General features: G+C 54.5%; 1 protein-coding gene across 1 annotated transcript in view; it reads right to left on the bottom strand.

Moving 5' to 3' along the window:
- Window positions 1-6,055, bottom strand: part of LOC149853311 (unconventional myosin-Vb-like) — a 42,732-nt gene extending 36,677 nt beyond the window's left edge. The window contains exons 1-4 of the mRNA XM_090027922.1: window positions 6,002-6,055; window positions 3,779-3,889; window positions 2,402-2,573; window positions 1,893-2,037 (exon numbers count right to left, since the gene is read on the bottom strand). Of these exons, the coding sequence (XP_089884048.1) occupies window positions 1,893-2,037; window positions 2,402-2,573; window positions 3,779-3,889; window positions 6,002-6,055 (482 nt within the window). The remainder of the gene's footprint in view (window positions 1-1,892; window positions 2,038-2,401; window positions 2,574-3,778; window positions 3,890-6,001) is intronic.
- Between the last annotated feature and the right edge of the window lie 13,256 nt (window positions 6,056-19,311).

The raw sequence follows: 19,311 nt of genomic DNA, 5'->3' as shown, positions 1-19,311 counted from the left end.
TGGCCTCAGCCCTGATCCCTGTCCCCTACCTGGGAAATGCTGCCGACAATGAGACATCTTTAAATTAGGCTGCTGCTCTGTCTTGGGGAGACAGCCTCCCCCCAGCCCAAACTGCCTCCACACTAGCAGAGGGGAGAGACTGGGGAAGGCAGATTTCAGCCCAGCCTGAGACAACAGCATGTGCCAGCCCCACCAGGGTACATGCCTCTGATCCGATGCTGGGGAGGGGAGACTCAGTGTGTGCAGGGTAGCTGTTAGACATCTACCTTTCCCCAGAGCAGCCCAGGCAGCTGTTAGGTGCAACTGCATTGGGCCTCTCCCTGCAGTTTCAGGAGCTGAACTGCCAGGGGCAGTGCAACCAAGCCTAATTGTGCCTTGCTGAAGACCTTTACCAGCAGGTGGTTTGGCATCAGCTCCAGGGAGCTGGGGCCGACACCAAGTCCTCAGTGGGCAGGGCTACAAGCATCTCTTTGGTTTACCCTGCCACCCCTCACTTTGCCAGAGAGCAAACACTCCCAGAGCCCCGTGTGTACTGCAAACGCAGATAGATGGGTGCCCTCAGCACCGATTTTAGCAGGTCCAAGGCTCTCACCCTTGTTTCAGAAATTGGCCATACAAAAATCGATCTTCAAAAAGCATCTTGACACCCATCTTGCTGGGGTCACCTGATCCCAGCAGTCTTTCCTGCCCAAGTGCAGGGGGGCCAGACACAGTGATCTGCAAGGTTCCTTTCCAGCCCCCAACAACAACAACTACTAACAACTATGAAAGTCAGGCAGTGCCCAAGGCCAAGGACCAGCTCCAGTGAAGCCAAATGCAACCCGACAGCCAGCACACACTTGGAGCCAGAGCCAGCAGGAGCTTGCTGGAAGGCCTAAGCAACATCCCAAGTTGCACTGCTTGTCCCTTTCTTGTGGAGGTGAATGTACACGCACATGTGTGAAGCAGGTTTACATCTGAATTTTGCAGCTGCCCAATGTCTTGTACTCCAGAATTAAGCCAAGCACAAGCCCCTCCTAGAGACTGGCTCAAGTACAGGACAGGGCTCCTGGCATCACATTCTGGAAGTAATTTCCAGCCAGTTATTTCCTCCTGAACCCCGGGCACATCCCAGAAGTACTGCTTAGAGCCACTGAGTCTTTCCGCAGCCGATCCATTTATCTAGACTCTTTCTGCAGCACCCAGGCTGACATTTTCAGAGGCAGATCTACAACTCCCACTAGCATCCTAGTGCCAGTTTCTCCCCAAGGATACCAGCTCTGTGCCCAAGGCAGCCAAAGTGCCACCAGCTTGGTCTTAGCATCCAGTGCTGGGAAACATCAGCTACTTCTGCCTGAAGGGCAAGGACTTGCAGCCTGCCCTACACTTCCTATTCGTATTTGCATTAGGAGATTAAAGAATAGAGGGCAAGAAGAGTCAAATGAGGTTCCACCTGTTTTACTTGACCGTTGTCTGTATTTGATCTATTTTTTTATCACAATAAAAAAATTAAAATGAACATAGTATACAAGTTAGTAGATGTGCAATCTTAACCTTTGCTTTTGGAAAGGCAGAAATATGAATGCGTTTATTGTCCACATGACTGAATTATTATTACGGGGGTTCCAAGATGGCAACCAGCAAGTGGGACGCCTGGCAAGGGGCTGGGCTACCCTTGCAGCCCTCAACAGCTCACCAAAAAACCTCATCAAAGCAACCTTCCAGCCAAAATAATTGCCCACCCCTGATCGAGCCTCTCTGCTACCTGTGGTGGTCCAGCACATACAAGTCCCGAAAAAACTCCAGAGGACCTTGAACACAAAGATATCCCACCAGCGTCAATACGCAGGGCTTCTGGTCTGGAGGAAATGCTAGTGGCTACCTAGCTCATGGGGGAGGGAAGATCTACTCACCTAGACATCTGCCTGTAGGCTTCTTCTGCCACAGCAAAGATATGGGGATCCATCTCACCCATGTTCTGACCGCTGTAGGCATGGATGACCGCCTCCTCATAAATAGGCAGCTGCTTGTAAGGGTTAACAGCAACAAGAACAATGCCTGCAGGAACAAAGACTGATGGTAAGCCAGAAACCCTCCCAAGCAACTCAGGCCATGCTCATGGGGGCAGAGGGAGCTGCCCACTTTGGAGTGAATGGTGTGAGCTGTTTAAGTGGTACCTTGGTACCTAGCCATCGTTGTGGCCTCTGGGTTTCACACCAAACTCCCAGGAGGAGGTGCATGGCAGGGGAGGGTAGTCTGCAGGGAACAGGAACTGCAGTTGTTCTGGATGAAGATCACAGGGAACCCAGGTCCCCAGTGTCCTGCTCCCACCCCCTGAGGCAGGCAGGCTGTAGTCACTAAGCCTGGGGGCATCACAGTGGGAAGGGAACAGCCTGCATCTAGCAGCAGCCAGGCCACTCACCACAATAGGTGTAGATGGTGCTGGATTCCAGGAAGCGCATCCGGAGGGTGTGCAGCACAGCTGGCTCATGCAGGTAGCTGAGTGCCACCAGGTTGTTCTCCCCCGATAGGTAGTCGGGGTTGCGCAGGTGAGGCAGCTGGGGGCAGCATGGGTCAAGGGGATAGGCCACCTCCTGTCCCAGAAAGGAGACTCCAGGTCACACTCGGGGCTTGGTGTGGGCAATGCGCCCGCTCCAAGGGCCCAGTGGCTCAGGCTGCTGGGCTGGCTTCCCAGCCAGCAGAAAGATTGGGAATAGCTGTGGTGCTGCTGGCAGGGCCTGGGCCAGGATGCGGTCTGGGCCATTCTTGTGCCATTAGTCACAGACTGAGCAGCCCAGCCTGGAAAGCATCACAGCCTGGCTCCAGCCACACACTGGAGGGTTCCTGCAGGGCAGGACTGAAGCACAGGAGTGCAGGGTAGGCTGGTTACTTGCAGCTAAATGGAGGCAGCAGCTCTTCCCCACTTCATGTGGAGTTATCCCCATTCTGGGGCACTGCTCTGAGCTGGGGGAAAAAGATGGACTCCTCCTTGTGCTGGGAAAAGTTCACCCTGCAGGTCCCTTCTGGGGCAGGCAATGGACCATTGTAGCAAGACAGCTCAGGGCAGGCAGGGATGAACAGGCTGGGTTGTTGCTCAGGGCACCCAGGTTGGGGGAGGGGAGGGGAGGGGAGGGGAGGGAAAGAAAAAAAAAAAAAGCAACCCATGCAAAGCATAAGCAATGCCAAAGTCAGTACTACCCTTAAAGCCCATGTCATCCCACCACTGGGTTACACTTTGGAAACCAGTGTTAGAGCTCAATACAGCCCTGGGGGTGTGAAGCAATGAAGCCAGGAAGCAGACAGACTTGCAGCAAGGCTGGGCTTATCTGGCAGAGGGCTTGGTGGCTGCCTTGCATGGGGTGCACTGGAGACACGAGCAGCCCAGCTGTGCACCAAACTAGGCCCCTTGCATCCTGCTTAAAAGCTGCTACAGCAGCAACACCTAACCTATACCCCCCCTCCCCTCTCCCAGCATAGCAGCTGGCTGAACTCCACACACCCATCTTGGCTGCTCAGCTGTTATCCCAGCCCAAGAGGAAGGGCTGACCAGTGACCACCAGGTGAAGAGCTACTGCTCCATGCTCTGGCACATATGAAACTAGAGATCTCTCAAAACCAGCTCGTCTCCATTGGACTGGCTGGACATTGGGGTCTGGGCCTTGAAGCAGCCCCTTACCATATGCATGCGTGTGCATATACAGAACACACACTCTCACCCCCACACCAGTAGGCTGCCCTATAGCACTGTTATTGCATGAAGGCAGAATAGCTTGAAGCACCTGCAGGCTGCTTGCCTCACCTGCCCATCTTCCAGTCTGAGGTAGAGGACACCGTCTCCTTCCTTGTAACCCCTAGTTACTTCTGCAGGTTTCCAGACCTCCACACAGTCAGGGATCCACACCCGGGCCCCCTGCAGAAGACAGGGGACGGGACACAGCAGTGTCAGACAACACAGAAGATACCCAGGACCCTTCCCTGGCACAGCTGCCCTGGGACCTGGATGCAGCTACTAAAGGGCACGAAAGATGCAGGGGGCAGTCAGGAAGCATGGACTGCATTGGAGAGATTATTCAGGATTTAGTGCTGCTCTTCTGAATGCCACTATTAGCAGTCCAAGTGCTGCAAGGCCTAGAGCGCAGTGCATAAAGGGCAGGGTAGTTAGTTAGCAGAAACTTGAGTCCTGGTGTGGGTAACCCACTAAAACATGGGTTATTCAGCCCGTTCCACTGGCTCCGCTCATTGATGAGCTGTATGAACAGCTGAATAAAAAAAAAAAAAAAAAAAAAAAAAAAAAAAATCACCAGCCCCCATGGCCTCTACTCCACACTGTGGATGCTGTGTTACTCAGAAGAAACCACAGCCAATACAGAGCTCAGTGAAACAGGTCCCCAGCCAGAAGACACCCTCTGTACATGCAGCCATGCCCTGGCAGGACTAAGCTGCAGCAGCTGTGACCCCACCAGCTGCAAGCAGCCACTACAGCATGGACCAGAGGGGTGAAGGACGAGTAGCTGCACCTTTTGCACCTGCTCAGAGATGGGCCCTGCCTGTGGCCTGCCCACCTAGAACAGCTTTCCTATGCTGGGGAGCATCAAGGGCTAGGCAGAAGGGCTGCACGCAGACCCCAGAGACTCCGCATGGACAGAGTCTTGCTCCAAGTGAGACAGCTGCTGCTTCTGGTAAAGCTGCAGTCACACAAGGCCCCCTGTCAGCCATGGTACAGGTGGCCTGGCAAACCTTCCTAGGGGGTGTTAGTCAGTTCCTCTGCTCCTTGCAGGGGGCATTTCTTGAAACCAAACCACTTGGGACAGCCCCAAGGCACCCCCGAGCATGGGGGTATCAGAACACAGCAGCAGGCAGAGGCAGAGGCAGCTCACCAGCCCCACGGCCTGGGCAGCCCCTCTTGTTCTGAGCCCACTACACCACAGGCCCTGGACCTCCTGCTGCACCTGCATGTGCAGGAGCCATGGCAGGCGACCTGGCATGGGCTCCTGGCTGGCTCAAGACCACTCTGTTCCTCCTGGAGGCCTGTCTGTGCACAATTCATACAGGGTCTAACCCAGTGCCCAACCTACTGCACTGTAGCATGGGCTGCCTGCTCGCCTGCCAGCAAGGGGCCCAGGGAAGCCTGTGGGGAGCAGTCCTGCCTCTACAAACATGTGCCAGGACTAGAAACCTCCAGCAAAAAAGTCAGACTTCCAGATGACTCCCCCGCCCCTTCCGCCTCTTAGCTGCCTCACCTGCTCCTCCCTCCAGCTATGGATGCTCCTCAGACAGGGAATTGAGCCTGGGGCAGCACAGGCCTTAAGCTGGCCAGGAATAGGAGTGGGATGTAGGACTCTGAGGCCGAGCCATGCATGGGGAACCCAGCATAGACATGCCAGTCCTAAAGCATCCTGCAGGGCACAGGAACAAAGCATTGAAAGGGCAGGGTTTAGACAAGTTCATACAGCCATGGTCTGCTGCTGGCTTTGATGCAGGGGTCCCCCCACCAGTCTGTGGCACAGCATATCAGAGTCTGTGATGTTCCCCAAGAAGCATCAAGCCTTGGCTGCTTGGGATGTTCACTGTGCTTCCCTCCTTCAATGCCTTGGGGAGACAGTCGTGCTCAGGGTTGGCAAAATACAGCCTGTGGGCCAGATCCAGCCCCCAGCACCTCTTCGTCCAGGCTGCAGTGGGTCTCTCGGTCCTGCCCGACTCAGGCACATCCCGCCACCCCCTGGGCAAGCAGCAGGGCCGAGGTGGCTCCACAGCTGGACTGCCTTTCTAGACAGACCAGGCAATGGTGGCTCCTTCTGGCTGCCACCACTGCTGGCCCCAGCCCTGCAGTATCAGTGGGGACCCGAGCACACAGCCCCAACCCACTCGGGACTCAACTATGCTGAGCAGCAGCAGCAGCTGGGCAAAAGCTGTTGCTCAGCACAGGGGAAAAGCAGCTCCTCCCCATCACTGCTGTTGGGCTCTTCTTGCAGCAGCCACTCGGAGCCTGTGCCAGGCTGCTCTGCATGTCCACCAGCGTTACCCCCACCTTTGGGCTGTCCAGCGGGGCAGCAGTGGCATTGCAAAGCAGCCACATGTGGGCTCCCCACAAATCCCCATCCCCACCAGCCCACCCATACTCCCACAATACACAGGAGTCAGACTTCATTTTGAGCTATTATGCAATCACTTATAACAAAAAATGCATCTTAAAATAAAGTTAAAACGTGTTCTAGTCCCAAGAAGAGCACCGGTCAAGGGGCAGGGCTACCCTTGTGGTCCTTGACAGCTCACCCAAACTCATTAAGCAGCCCTTCAGGCAAAGTAGTTGCCTGCCCCCAATCTAGCTCCTGCCATTCTCAATTCATTTGGTCCCCCATCACCAGTGCCACCATCACTATGAAAACAGGCTCCTCCAGAGCCTCATTCTCCTAGACCACGTGCTCTTGTCTGCTCAAGTAGTAGGCTCTAGTCAACACTCCCCATCTCCCCTATGCCCTGGGCCCTTCACAAGGCACCTTCCCTTTGTTCCTTGTTGCCATCCCCCCTCGAACACTGGCAGCTGCCACAGGACTAGGATGGGATCTGAGGCTAGTCTCCCTCTCACCTCCCAAAACCAGTCTGGTTAAAATCCACTAGCTGACAAGATGCTCGATCAGTTCACTGGACAAATTCCCGCAAGAGTTTGGTAGGCCTCAGTTCAGCTCTTCTGCACAGGGCATTAAGGCAGACCCCTGTGCATGATAGTAGCTTCTCACCACGGGTGAAGCTCAGACCTAGGACTTAGATATGCCTGCACTTGCTCTGTCTCACAGAATTGCTGGTTCCCCACTTCTCGGCTGAAGACTTCAGATTTCCCCCCCCAAATGCATTTCATTCCTACCAAGACCGCTGAGTGAGGGGCATGCAGGCATGGATGCCCAGGGAGGTGGGCAGGACTGCAGCAGAAATACAAGATCATTGGAAAGCAGGCTGGAAAGGGATTTCACAAGGTCAGAGTCCAGCCCCCTGCTCAAGGCAGGACCATCCCAGCCAAGTATGCATCCAACCTGCTCTTAAGTTTCCAAGGATGAAAATGCCACAACTTCTCTAGGCAGCCCGGTCCCATGCTTGGCCACCCTCCGAGTCTCCAAACTAGAGCTTCCCCTGCTGCAGTTTGAAGCCATTGCTCCTAGTCCTGTCCCCTACAGCCACAAAGGGAAGCCTCTCTCCATCATTTGTAATTGCCCTTCAGGTATTTGAAAACTGTTCTAAAACACCCCATCAATCTAATCGGCACACCTAGAAGAGCAGTTTAGCCCCAGTACAGGGTTGCTTGAGCCAAGTCATTGCAGAAGCCACTCCTGGTAGACTCCCCTACCCACCAGGCTTCCTGAGCTCATGTAGCTTTTACATCTGCCTAAATGAAGTCCAATCCCCCACCAGCCCAGGAGGATCAGAGCCTCACAGCAACTGGTCCATGCTGCACTGCTGGAAGGTGCTCCACCCATGATGGAGTATTTGCAGGCAGGGATCCAGCTGGAATAGCAGCCACTCCTAATAAGCCACCAGTAGCAGCACAGCTATGTTATTATTCAGCAGCAATCAGCAGTTTTTAAATGGGCTAAAGCCCCTCCTTCAGCAAATGTAGGATTATAAGGGACTATAAAAAGGTGTTTTCCCTCCTACACACCGCATGTTTCAGATGCTACCCAGTCCAATACTTCCATCTGCCATAAGGCGTGAGCCTGACGTGCTTTTATCAATGCATGACTGGATACTTCTTCACCCATGTATGCACACTCCCAATGCAGTCCAAACCCTTCTGCTTGGATATTTTAAGTGGCAAAAAACCTATGCACAGTCCAGAAAGCAACTGCAAGCTTCAGACCCAGTTAAGTCAGAGTTAGCTCTGCTGAAGAGCAGGGGTGCAGGGCATGCTGGTTGTTCACAGCCAGCTAAGGCAGCAGCTCTTTTTAACCCTACAAGACCATTTTAAGCTGGACATAAGAAAAACTTTTTTTTTTTTTTTGTCTGAGCCCTCAAGACCTGGAATAGACTCCCTCCAGAGGTGGTGCAGGCACCTACTCTGAACTTAAGAAACACTTGGATGCTTACCTTGCTGGGGTCCTTTGACCCTAACCAGTTTCCTGCCCCTGAGGCAGGGCTGGATTTGATGATTTTTGATGTCCCTTCCAGCCCTAACATCTATGAACCCCACCCTAGATGTGGAGTTACCTCCAAATTTTGGGTCACACCTCTGAGCTGGGGTAGGATGGACTCCTCCTTGTGCAGGGAAGAGCTCACCCTGCTGAGAAGCAGGTCTCCCCTCCTGGGCAGGTAATGGACCAATGCAGTGAGACTGCTCCAAGCAGGGAGGGATGAATAAGCTGGGCTGCTGCTCAGGGGACCCAGGTGAGCAGGAGGAAAACATGCACAAGGCAAGCTCAAAGCCAAGCACTGTCCTTAGGGTCCATGTCAGGGTTTGCACTGCTGTAGTTGAGCACTTGCTACCTCCCACAGTCTCCTGTGGAGTCATCCTCAGTTATTGGGGCTGGCCAGAGCAAGGCACTGGGGTTGGCATCTAGTGCTCCCATGGAGGTGATGAGCTATAGATAGATTTCCACCCCATAGCAATGGCAGCCGATGCTTAGCTAGGTGCGCCCTATAGTTACAATCATTAGCAGCTGTCAGAGAGATGCTATGGGGAGGAAAGTTTCATGCCAGTGTCTGCTATGGCCCCTGCTGGTATCTGATCAGTACCACCTTTCTGGATTTAAGCAACAGGATCTTAAGAGATACCAAGGTCTAGCGTAATGGTAATGATGTAAAAAGTCAGGAGACTTTACTGCCCCATTGCAGAAGTACAGGCCCAGGACTCCATTTAAAAAGTCTTCCACTTACAGCAGTCCAGGCCCCAGGCCCGAGACATGCTCAAATGACTACAGTTCCTCCATGCCTCAGTTTCCCCCATGCAGCAATTGTCTCATTGACATCAATGCTAAGCCTGATGGTTGGTACAGCTAGGAAGAAAACCCAGGGTCATGCTCTTACTACATAACCCTAACTTGGCTGAAGATCAGTTCTTCCCATACCTGAACACCTCCATTCCCCTCCGTTCCTAGAGAGTTTCACTTCGAAGCTTTATATCTTAAGCTACTTCACAGGGTCCAAAGCCTTCAGTTCTCCAGTCAGCAGCCCACAACTCGGTGACAGACACAAGCTCAATGCTGTCAGTCTCTTCCAGGTTGCTGCTACGTAGCCCACATTAGTTTGCAGTTCTACAAAGCAGACATACAGATCAAATAACACAGCCTTGAACTGCCGAGAAGCTCCGTATAATTTGGTTACCAACCCACTGCATGCTTTACATTGTACTGCAGTCTGGGGCTGCTTTCCAGGTCCAAGCTCAGCTGAGGACAGGGCAAGCAAAGGAGCTGGAAGGAAGCCTACCACTTTTGCCAGCTCATGTAGCACCCCATGCCATGAGCTGCACCCTGGTGCAGTGCCCCCTCCCGCAGCACAGCTCTGGAAGGGCAGGCGCAGCACTGTTGCCAGCAGCAGCTTGGGCCCTCCCTTCACAAGAGGGGATGGAGGCCAAAAAGTCTCATTTGCTGTGCCTTGTAGACCTGGCCATAGAAAGCATGGCTTGCCACCCGAGCTGTCTGATGACAAGTCCAGACTAGAGGCAGTTTTCATTTTGCACGAAGGTTACTGGTAAGCGTCCAAAAGAGCCAGCGGTGGGACTCAGGAATTCAGAAGTGCCCCCTGCTCTGCAGCCCACTTGCCCTCTACCATGGGCACCGAAACTAGAGAAGGGGACATTTAAATCAGAAGCTGGGTCACTTGCTATAAGCAACTCCTACCAAGGCACTTTGGTCTGCCTAAAAGCCAGGAGATACCAGCCTTTAAGAACAGTCAAGGGAACCTTAACTGCAAGTCAAGACAGATACTCTCCTACTATATACAGACAGGCTTTCAGGTACACAATCTGGGAGAGGGCTATGCCCCATTTCCATGTTATGGACTGTGGAACTACTTCAGATTTACGAAAGGGGCTGGTAATATCACACTCCCACCTAGCTCCCACTCTGCAGGGCTGCCACCAGCCTGTTGCTAGCAATAAGCCACAAATCCCATTTTGCAAAGTCCACAAAACTCGGAAGCACTTGCTGCAAGTCAGGTCTGCAGGGTGGAAGGTATGTTAACACATCATTTAATGGAAAAAAAGACAAGTAAAAAATAACCCAAACTTTTACATGGCCCGTGTAATTTATACCCTAGAGGCTGTTAGACCATTTCAAACCCAAAGTCAAGAATTCAAAAGCTAGGAAGTGCCAGAACTTTGTTTAAACCCTGCAACCTGACCTCAGTGCCTTAAATTAAAGAAATAACTCGTAACAGGAGTAAGTCCTTAACATTGGGCACTGGGATGGATGGGACACACATAGGTTTCACAGCAATTTCCCAAAAGGCTTCAAACTCCTGCTGGGTTCATGGGAAGGAGCATCGTCAAGCAGAAAAGCCTTCTGCCCAGCCCCACCCCACTCCCCATCTCTTCTCACCCACTAGGTCCTACAGCCCCTTCTGCATCTCAGGCAGGCAGTACCATCTCCCCCATAAAGCAGCGGGTACAGAGCCCAGGAGCAAGTCTCCCTGCATTTACTTTTGGCACATGGAACCACATTAGTGCTCTTGGCAAACAGGAGAGATTAAGTGCAAGGAAGTCCTGCCGAGCCCCCAAGCTGGAGCAGGCTCAGTGCAGCCGCTTGGCAAGTCTGAACAAGCAGAGGTATCCGACCCTTGCAGCCTGGGCAACAAGGGGTCCCAAAGCCGGGGCAGGCTGGGACTCGCATGGAAGTTAAAGTGACCCTAAACACCCAGATGAGGAAATTTTTTTCCAGTCTCATTCCCAGGAATAGCTGAAGTATTCCAAGTTCAGTCTGAGGTAAACTCCTGACACAGGCAAGCCTCAGTGCAAACCATTTAGCCAGCCTGCCAACAGCTGGAAGTGTACAGCAACGGGAAGTGCTGGGTGACTATAGTGGGAGATGGGGACAGCCCACCACATGCCAGATCTGTCTGGGCTTGGCTTGAGGCTGCCCAGATAGCCCTGCTCCCCACAGCTGCCTGTAGCTCAGATTTAAAAAAGTTTCAGCTCAACTTTTCAAAAGGAAAAATATATTTTTTAGCTTGAGGAAGCAGCAGTGCATGGGATGGTCCAGCACAAGCAGCCGACTGGTGTTTGCAGAGGAAGCTGAAGGAGGCAGCTGTGCATTTTGCCGCATAAGAATATTCTTACAGCCATTTCACTGGCAAAGGCCTGAAGCTGAAAGAGGATGGCCTGTATGGGAGGGATGCACCAGCTGCCTAGCCTGGGGAGGCTGAGTGTGGAAACAGCCAAGTAATAAGCCTTTAAATGCTGTCTGCACACACTCATTTGAGACCTGGGGGAAATGTGAAGCAAGATCTCCAAAGTCCCCCCCTCCATACCAGGCAGGCTCCCTTCCCAGGCAACCCAGACAGCACAATTCATCCCAGGAACCAAGCCCAGCACTATAGATAGGAGAAGCTCTGCTGAGAACATGCAACTGCTTGCTGGGGCCTGGAGCAGTAATGAGAAGCAGAGCCCATCCCTCCTGCTGATCCTTTGTGCAAATGGTAGGAGGCCTGATGGGCAAAGGGGGCAAAAGCTGAACCCAGGGAAATCGGGGAGGAACCAAGTAAAAGAAGCCAGAGTGAAACAGGAGGCAAGCTGCATAGAGTGCTAAGGGACACATTGGGATGGCTGAGACAGAAGAAAGGGGCTCAGCTCACTGCAGCCCACTCCCCACATCCAGTCTCCATTCTCTGCTGCAGCACACATCCCCTCCCCTCCCCAGCCATGCACACAAAGAACACCTGCAAGGTAAAACTCAGTAAGGGCTCAGCTTGGCAGGTTGGGTCTGGGGGTGGAGAGGGAGGTGCCACTTTCCTGAAAGTAGGTAAGAGGCACCACTCTCCAAAGTTTGGCTTTCACTGGTGCCATTCAGGGGATGGTGCTCATGCAGAGCTGGCTCCTTCCTCAGCCTCTGGCACTGGTTTCACCATTCCTTGGGACCCTGATCTCACAGTCCAGCTGCCCCAGCCTCTGGGACCAGTGCTGCTGCTGCAGGTGTTTCACCCCCTTCCCAGAGCCGTCACCTTGACGATATTCTGGGCTGACAGTCCCTAAAAATGTGACCACACACACGGATGCAGACAGATCCTGGAGGGAGCCACTAAACAAGGGCCTGCTCTGGGGTGAAGCAGGGGTGTCTAGTGCCAGGCCCCTATTTCACCCACTGCCAGGGAATGAGGGGGCTGCAGGACAAGCAGACTGTTGTTTCATGGTTAAGGCAGTCCCGTGGAAAATGGGACTCTACCCCTACCCCTAGGCCAGGGTTCCCAGGGGATGCTGGGCCACTTGCTCCACCCAGATTTTTCAGGCCAGTGCAAATGGTGCATGCCCCACATTCAGGAGGCCCAAGCAGAGGCACTGGGGCTGGATCTGCAGAAACTCTGAGTACGTACAGCTGCAATGAGGCCTGCGTTTAGAGCCCAGCTCTGATTAAGTGCCACCTGCTGCCAAGGCATCTCACTTTGGGCACTTCTGACCTTAATCTGTGCCTCAATGCCCTCCGTTGCAAGCTGGAGACTGCAGCCCCTGGTCTCCCAGGGGACCGGGAAGAGCACTTTGAGTGTCCGAGTCACACTGATATGGTGGTGAACACAACAGGAGCACTGATGGGGGAAGTCACCAGTTCTGTCCTCAGAGCAGGGTGCAAGTAGTGCAATAACATTACTGATGGTCAGGGGACTTGCCCCAACTTGGGTGTTTGCACCCTTGTATCCTGGCATGCAGTGAGCTTGCAGGGCTCCTCTGACCTCCCAGCATCCATGAGCGCCCATTAAGTTAACAAGGGGGCACTGCTTCCACTTACGTCAGTGTTTGAGAGATACCCAAATTCTTTGAGCTCACTTCATTACTACTCAGCTGCCAGGATCCAGGTTTCAAGAAAGACCCTGTCCTACCCCAAAGATCTTCCTATCAGTGCATGTTGTCTTGGGAATCATGGCTTGGGTCTCGTACCAAGTCCCTTTTCAGTGTGCATGGAAACAGATTCCCATGCCAAAGAAGGCCATCCTCCCTACTAGATGGGCATCAAACAGTGTTTCTCTTCTCCAGCCACTCTGACAACATCACTTCTGTGCAACCAGTCCTAGACCCTGTTTCCAGGCAGGCTAACTGCAACACAAAATAGCCAACCCATGCAAGGCTTAATATAGCAAGAACAGTTTACACTGGACAGGGTGGACATAGCTTTCAGTAACTGGGTCAGGATTGTAAACGCAACAAATGTTTAAAATTGCTGCATTTGCTTGTGCTTCTCAGGTTGCCCTTGTTCTAGTGCAAGTTTAAAAACTCTTTCCCCTGCCCCACACCCAATGTGCTTGGGGGTGGGGAACCCACTCTGCACAGTCCTGTTAGAAGACATTGGTAGGATTCCCAACTTCTCTCCCCCCAGCATGGAGGGTAGGGGCTGGAGCCACTTGCTCACAACCTGCCCCAGAGCCCCCTCCAACCATGCTGTACTGCCCGTGTAACTAGAGAAATACAAACCAGGAAGCCTGCAGCTGAACTACGAGAATGGGATTAAAACAGCCCTGCAGCACACCTGGGGTACTGCTTTAGTTAAAAGGTCACCAAGCCCAGCAAACAAGTGGGGAAATGCACTAGTCCTTGCGCACAGCAGTCAGAATCCTTCCCATGCCGTCACGTGCCGTGTAGGGCACAACAGAGGCTCTGCAGCCTGTCTTGAGCTGCTCTGTATGTCCTTTAAGTCCCATAGGCTTCCCCTCCAAGTACTGCTTGGAAGAAAGGTTCTGGTTAGCCCCTCTTACAGACTTCCAGCTGCCCAGACATGCATCATTTTGCACTTCTGACCCCAATGGCATGCCGCTTACTCCTTCAGCTGTCTCTTGCCTGGTGCACAGAATAGGCTGCACTTGTGGAACAGCTGCTCAGTAACCGGTTTCCTCCTCACTGTTCAGTGGGCAACCCTAGGCTGTACTTAATGCTATAATGCATAACATCCCCCTCGTTTCATGCCTCCTGAGGCCAAAGCTTTCGTTCTAACCATTCAGATCTTTGCGTTTACCCAGATGTGCATCTCTAGTACAACAGCTTGGCTTTTGTTCGATCACTGCAATACAATGAGGTGGTGGTTTTGACTGGGGAAGGCAGGCAGGCATCTGAACTTGGATTTGGGAGAAGGCAGCCTCAGTCACAGCCAGAGCCACCGCAGCAGTGAGAAGGGAGAGCCAGCTATCAAAGTGGACAATTGGGGGGGGGGGGGCATAAAAGACAGCCTGAAGCAGTGCCAGGCTGCACTCCAGATGTCTGTTGAGCTAAAGACTGCCTACTCAGCAAGGAGTCTATGGAAGGCTTAATATCTCCCAACTTTGGTTTAAGCAGCTCAAAGTGGCCTGAATTTAGGTGCCTGTCACTGCAGCAGCACCCAGCACACGAGGGCCTGCAAGCAAAGCACAAGATGCTGTTCCCTGACCAGACAATGACATGCAAGGCCCAGCAGTAGCAGTGATGAGCAGGTTTGAGCTTCAGGGTGTTCGGTTCTCCCTGCACCTGGCAGGAAGACTCTGGAAGTCTGGTTCTCCAACCCGCCCTCCCTCACCACCAGACACGGCCCATCTGTAACCGGGGATGCCATCAGAAAGAGCTGGAAGCCCCAGTTACAATGCACAGGGTTGCTGAAAGGCCAAGGGTGTAACTTAACCAGAACATGTGGTGCCAATAAAGGCCTCACTAGCATTCAGACTTGGAGCCATCCAAGCCAGACTTCACAAGCTACCCCTGCCAATTCAGTGCATAAATTTGAGGCATCATCTACTCCACTTTGTTTTACAGTCTACAGAAATCTAGTCTCAGTCCACTCTCCAGACACACCCAACAATCACCAGGGCCTGAAGACTGCTGGCTACCTACACATGCAGCTGAAGCCAATGGCAAGGAGGGCCCTGGCCTGCAGGTTCTGGTCTCCTCCAGAGATGCTGGGACAGTGGTCCAGCATCATGGGGAAGTGCCGTTATCTGCAGCCATAGGGTGGGGACAGACACTTGCCCTCATCCCAGAGCTTGATGAATCAAGGAACTGAGTCCAAGTCCCAGGGAACTGCCTGGATCCAGACAAGTAGCATGGGAGGGCTCCTTGCAAACACCCGCACCTGATCACCTACTACTGAGAAAAACAGCTGCCACGGTAGGATACTACTGGGCACAGCATTTGATGTAGTCTGGAGGCTCAACACCTAGTCAGCCAGCTCATCTAACACACACGCCAGGAACCTCCCCCTGCCAGAGGCCTCACTGTGCTCTGGAAGTATATCCCAATGCCTCCCCTACCTCCAGCACCTGAGCTACAAGGTAACTAGCCTTGGCATACAAAAGGATCCAGGGGGATGGGGCATGGAGGAATCAGGCCAAATGAGCTTGCTCATTTTCCAAGACATAAGGGTCCATCTAGTCCCAAGCACTCCAGAGCTTTTAAACAAGGTACAATGCACTGAAAGGATAGTGAATAGCCCAGCACTGAGCAGACAGAGGAGTCTGTGCAAGCAGTAGAAGGAGAAGGGGGCACAATTCAGCAGGAAAGAAGCAAATGCAAGTTCAGAGCACGTGCACCAGTTTCCAGACCAGGAGCCTCCACACCCAGAAGTGGAGCACAACTGACTCCAGCTTCCCCTGGTGCCTTTACAGGAGGAGCAGAGGCCATCAGACAGCACTGCACTAATGAAGCTGCAATATAACCTAGCCACATTTGCAGCAAATACAGCAAAGGTCGCATGCTCTCTGGCTGGGGCTAGTCACAGGACAACCCTGAAGCAAGGGTAGTGGAGTGGGGAGGAAGGGGGTAGAAACACAGCACAATGGGCTGGACTTTGAATCTGTGCCCGAGCAGCTTCAGCCCAGGAGCAGCTAAATGCCCTTGTCATAGAAGTACAGAAAGTGAGGGCTGGAAGGGACTTCAGGGTCTAACCCCCTGCTCAGAGGCAGGACCATCCCCAACTGGATCATCCCAGGCACGGCTGTCAAGCCAGGCCTTCAAAAAGATCTCCAAGCATGGAGAGTCCCCCCCTCCCAGGTAACCCATTCTAGTGCTTGTCCAGAGGCCCCACCCCAAATCCACATTGGGGGCAAGCCACCAGGGTCCTACCATCCAGGCCACTGGAATTAAGTGCCTGGATCCATTGCTATCTTGCCTTTTCACCTTCCAGTCATTGCGAAGGCTCCTGCAGTGCATTTTGCAGAGGGCAGGGGAGGCGGTCAGTAAGGGGAAGCTTTCAGCAGCTGAGAATAAGAGGGGAGCTGGCCAGGTTGCGGCTCTGGGCATAGGTAAGACGCTTCCCCGGGTAGGTCGGATCAAGACCGGTCCTGCCCTCCAGCAGCGGGATGGAGAACGGAGGAGGCTGCCGGGAGAGCACCACACACTAGCCCGATACACACGACCCACCAGGGTCTCGCGCCCAGGCCAGCCAGCGGCCTCCCGCCCTAACGCTTGAGCCGCTGGTCGGCTTTGGCCTTGCCGAGGGCAAGCCAGGGCCCAGACTTGGCTCCGTTCAGCCCCCAACCCCGTCGGAGCGGAGGGCAGCAAGGCACGCTTAGGCCCCCCGCACCCCGAGGGAGCTTTGCGAGAGACGCCTCCACGGCACCAGCACCACATCCGCGCTTCACGGGCTCAGCCCAGGTCCCAACACCGCGGCGCAGGGGTCACCTGCCCCAGGGGCAGCCGCGGGAGCGAGCCTTCAGCGGGCTCGGGCCCCTACCTGCGCGTACAGGTCCATGGCGGGCGGCGGGGCGGCACGCGCGGGCCCCGGGCGCCGGCGCTTTTATGGCGCGGGCGGGGCCTGCCCCCGGCCCCTGACCAATGAGCGCGCGCTGTTCGTGGCGCGGCCGCGTGCCGCCCGGCCGCCGTCGCCCTCCCGGCGCTGCCCCGGGGGTGAGCGCCGCCTGGGGGCACGGGGCTGCCGCGCCGGCCGCCAGCTCCGGCCGCGCGGGGACGACCCCCGCCCGGTGCCCCCGGGCCTGCCTTCTCCCGCCGGCGGGAAGAGCCCTGAGGAGACCGCAGGGCCAGCCCCAACAGCATCGTCCCAGCCAAGGCTTCGTCTCGCCGGGGCTGCGAAACCGCCGAGGACGGAGGGTCCGCCACCTCCCCGGGTGACGTCCCAGCGCGTCAGCGCCAGGGCAGCCCGCTTTGCCCTCGGCCTTCTTGCAGCAGGCCGCGTCGTGGGCTCGTAAGTCCTGGCTCCGCAGTTGGAGGCAGGCCCAGTGCGTGAAGCGGGGCTCAGCGACAGGGCGGAGCTGCCTCTCTTGGCCTTGCACCCCCACCTCGAGCGGGGCATTTCTCAGGAAAGACCCAGCTGCCGCCAACCCCAAACCAGCCGGGCTCCATGTGCCCCCGCAGAGCCGTGAGCCCTCCGGACGCCCCTGCCAGTCCCCGCTGGTTCCTGTTGGGTGCTGATAATGCTGCAAGAATGGCACATGCTCCATTAATCCAGCGCGTGGAAGGATTAGTGCAACATGGCAATCGAGGAGATTAAAATGTCGCCTCTTTTTATCCTAATGTGAACAAATTCTGCGACATGAAACACACAAAGGCAGTTTCTGATGCAAAAATAATGAATCTCTAATTGCCCGCGGGCTGTCGGCCGCATGTGTCTCATTAACAAATCATGTAGGCGTGTTCGCACGGCGGGCACCCTGTAGACACAGCCTGAAATGCCATCAATAGCCATGTTTTCACATGGGGACCAAACACAAGGGGTGGGGAAAATATTCCCACGGGTTTGATCGCACTTTGCACCACCATCCAAAATCCTGGGGTGAATTCTGTGCTGGAGAGAGGCAAGCAAGGGAGTGCCCAACAGCGAACGTCTATGCCTGCATTGCTCCAGCCTGGGCCCCTCGTGCAGCACCGTGGGCATGGGGCATTCTCCCAGCGGCGCAGGTTCTTCTATAAACCCACAGTGTTTGCTATCTGCAGGGCATGGGCACAGCTTGGGCCCCGGAGAGGTCATAAACCATGGAAAGCCTGGCTGCAGAGCCACTTGGGGCAAGACAACTTCTGCATCTTCTACAGCCCAGGCCTTGGCCTCTCCAATGAGAGCTGGAGCCTGAAGCAGGTACTAGGTGCTGTTGGTGCAGTTAGCTTTAAACCCCAGCCAGGGGCCAGCACCTTTGCAGAGCCCTGGCACCCCTGCTAAGAGCTGCATCAGGAAGTGCATGCCCTTGCTTTTCCCTTTGCCCCAGTCTAGGTGTTTTGTCTGTCCACACCCCTAGGTTTTTAATTCTGGATGCGTCTGAGCAAGTTGCTCAAGCCCAGCAACCCCCGAGCTGAGGTTGGCTTCAGGCTTCCCCAGCCTCAAAGAGTGAGGAGCCCATTATCCAACTCTGCCTGTGTTAGGGATCATGGCTGGGCACTGTTACCCACAGATTCTCTCTCTCACACACACGCACACGTGCCACCTGTAGACACGACTGCTGGCCTACAGCCCAAGTCAGTCTCCCCACAGCCATTAGTGGAGCAGCCAGGACAACCTGGCACCGGCCCACGGGTGAGCTGTCTTGCAGGGCCCAGGCCAGAGAAAGTTGGTGATGCCTGGATGCGAGATACAAGCGGGCACCGGTGCGAGCTGCTCTAGCTCCTTTGTTTAGGAGACCTCAGCACAGGTAGGTCCTCCCTGCAGTCAGAGCCTGGCCGGATTCTCAGTGGCAACGACACTTGCTTTCTCATGAGCAGCCTACGATACCCTGTGGGCCCTCTCCTTATCCCCCCCCAGCTCCTAGGACCCACAGGAATCCCACCCCCCTTTCCGTCATGGCAGAGACTACGTGCAACCCACTCCCCTCTGCCAGGCCCTGTACGGCCCCCAAAGCAGGGTCCCCTCCCTCCTTGCACCCCATTCCAACCATGGCAGGGTCCCTATGCTCACCCCAATGATTCCCCATCTCACCACCAGTCTGGTTCTTCTTTGGTGTCTCAGGTGAAGTTTCTTTTGATTAAAGCTCTTTCTTTTCCTCCTCTTCCAGGGCAGCCACCTTTCAAGCTCCCTTGGGGAGTTGAGCTGGTGGTAGGGCTGGGATGCTGGAAGACATTTGTTTTTGTGACTGCCATGCAGTTATGGGGGGCACCAATCCAGGCAGTTGTGAATGCCCCTGCTTGCTGCGTGCGGGGCACTGTAGGAAGGGAAACAGGTAGGACATTACTCCCCAGTCATCCCTTTGATGCATTACAGCCAGTAGCAGCTACTACAGCCCAGCCCCTTCTGCTGCTAGGGC

The sequence above is a fragment of the Crocodylus siamensis genome, chromosome 14, assembly GCF_052110815.1.
Source record: "Crocodylus siamensis isolate JL-2025a chromosome 14, ASM5211081v1, whole genome shotgun sequence".
Classification (NCBI taxonomy): Eukaryota; Metazoa; Chordata; order Crocodylia; family Crocodylidae; genus Crocodylus; species Crocodylus siamensis.
This window is presented reverse-complemented; position numbering and strand designations above follow the sequence as displayed.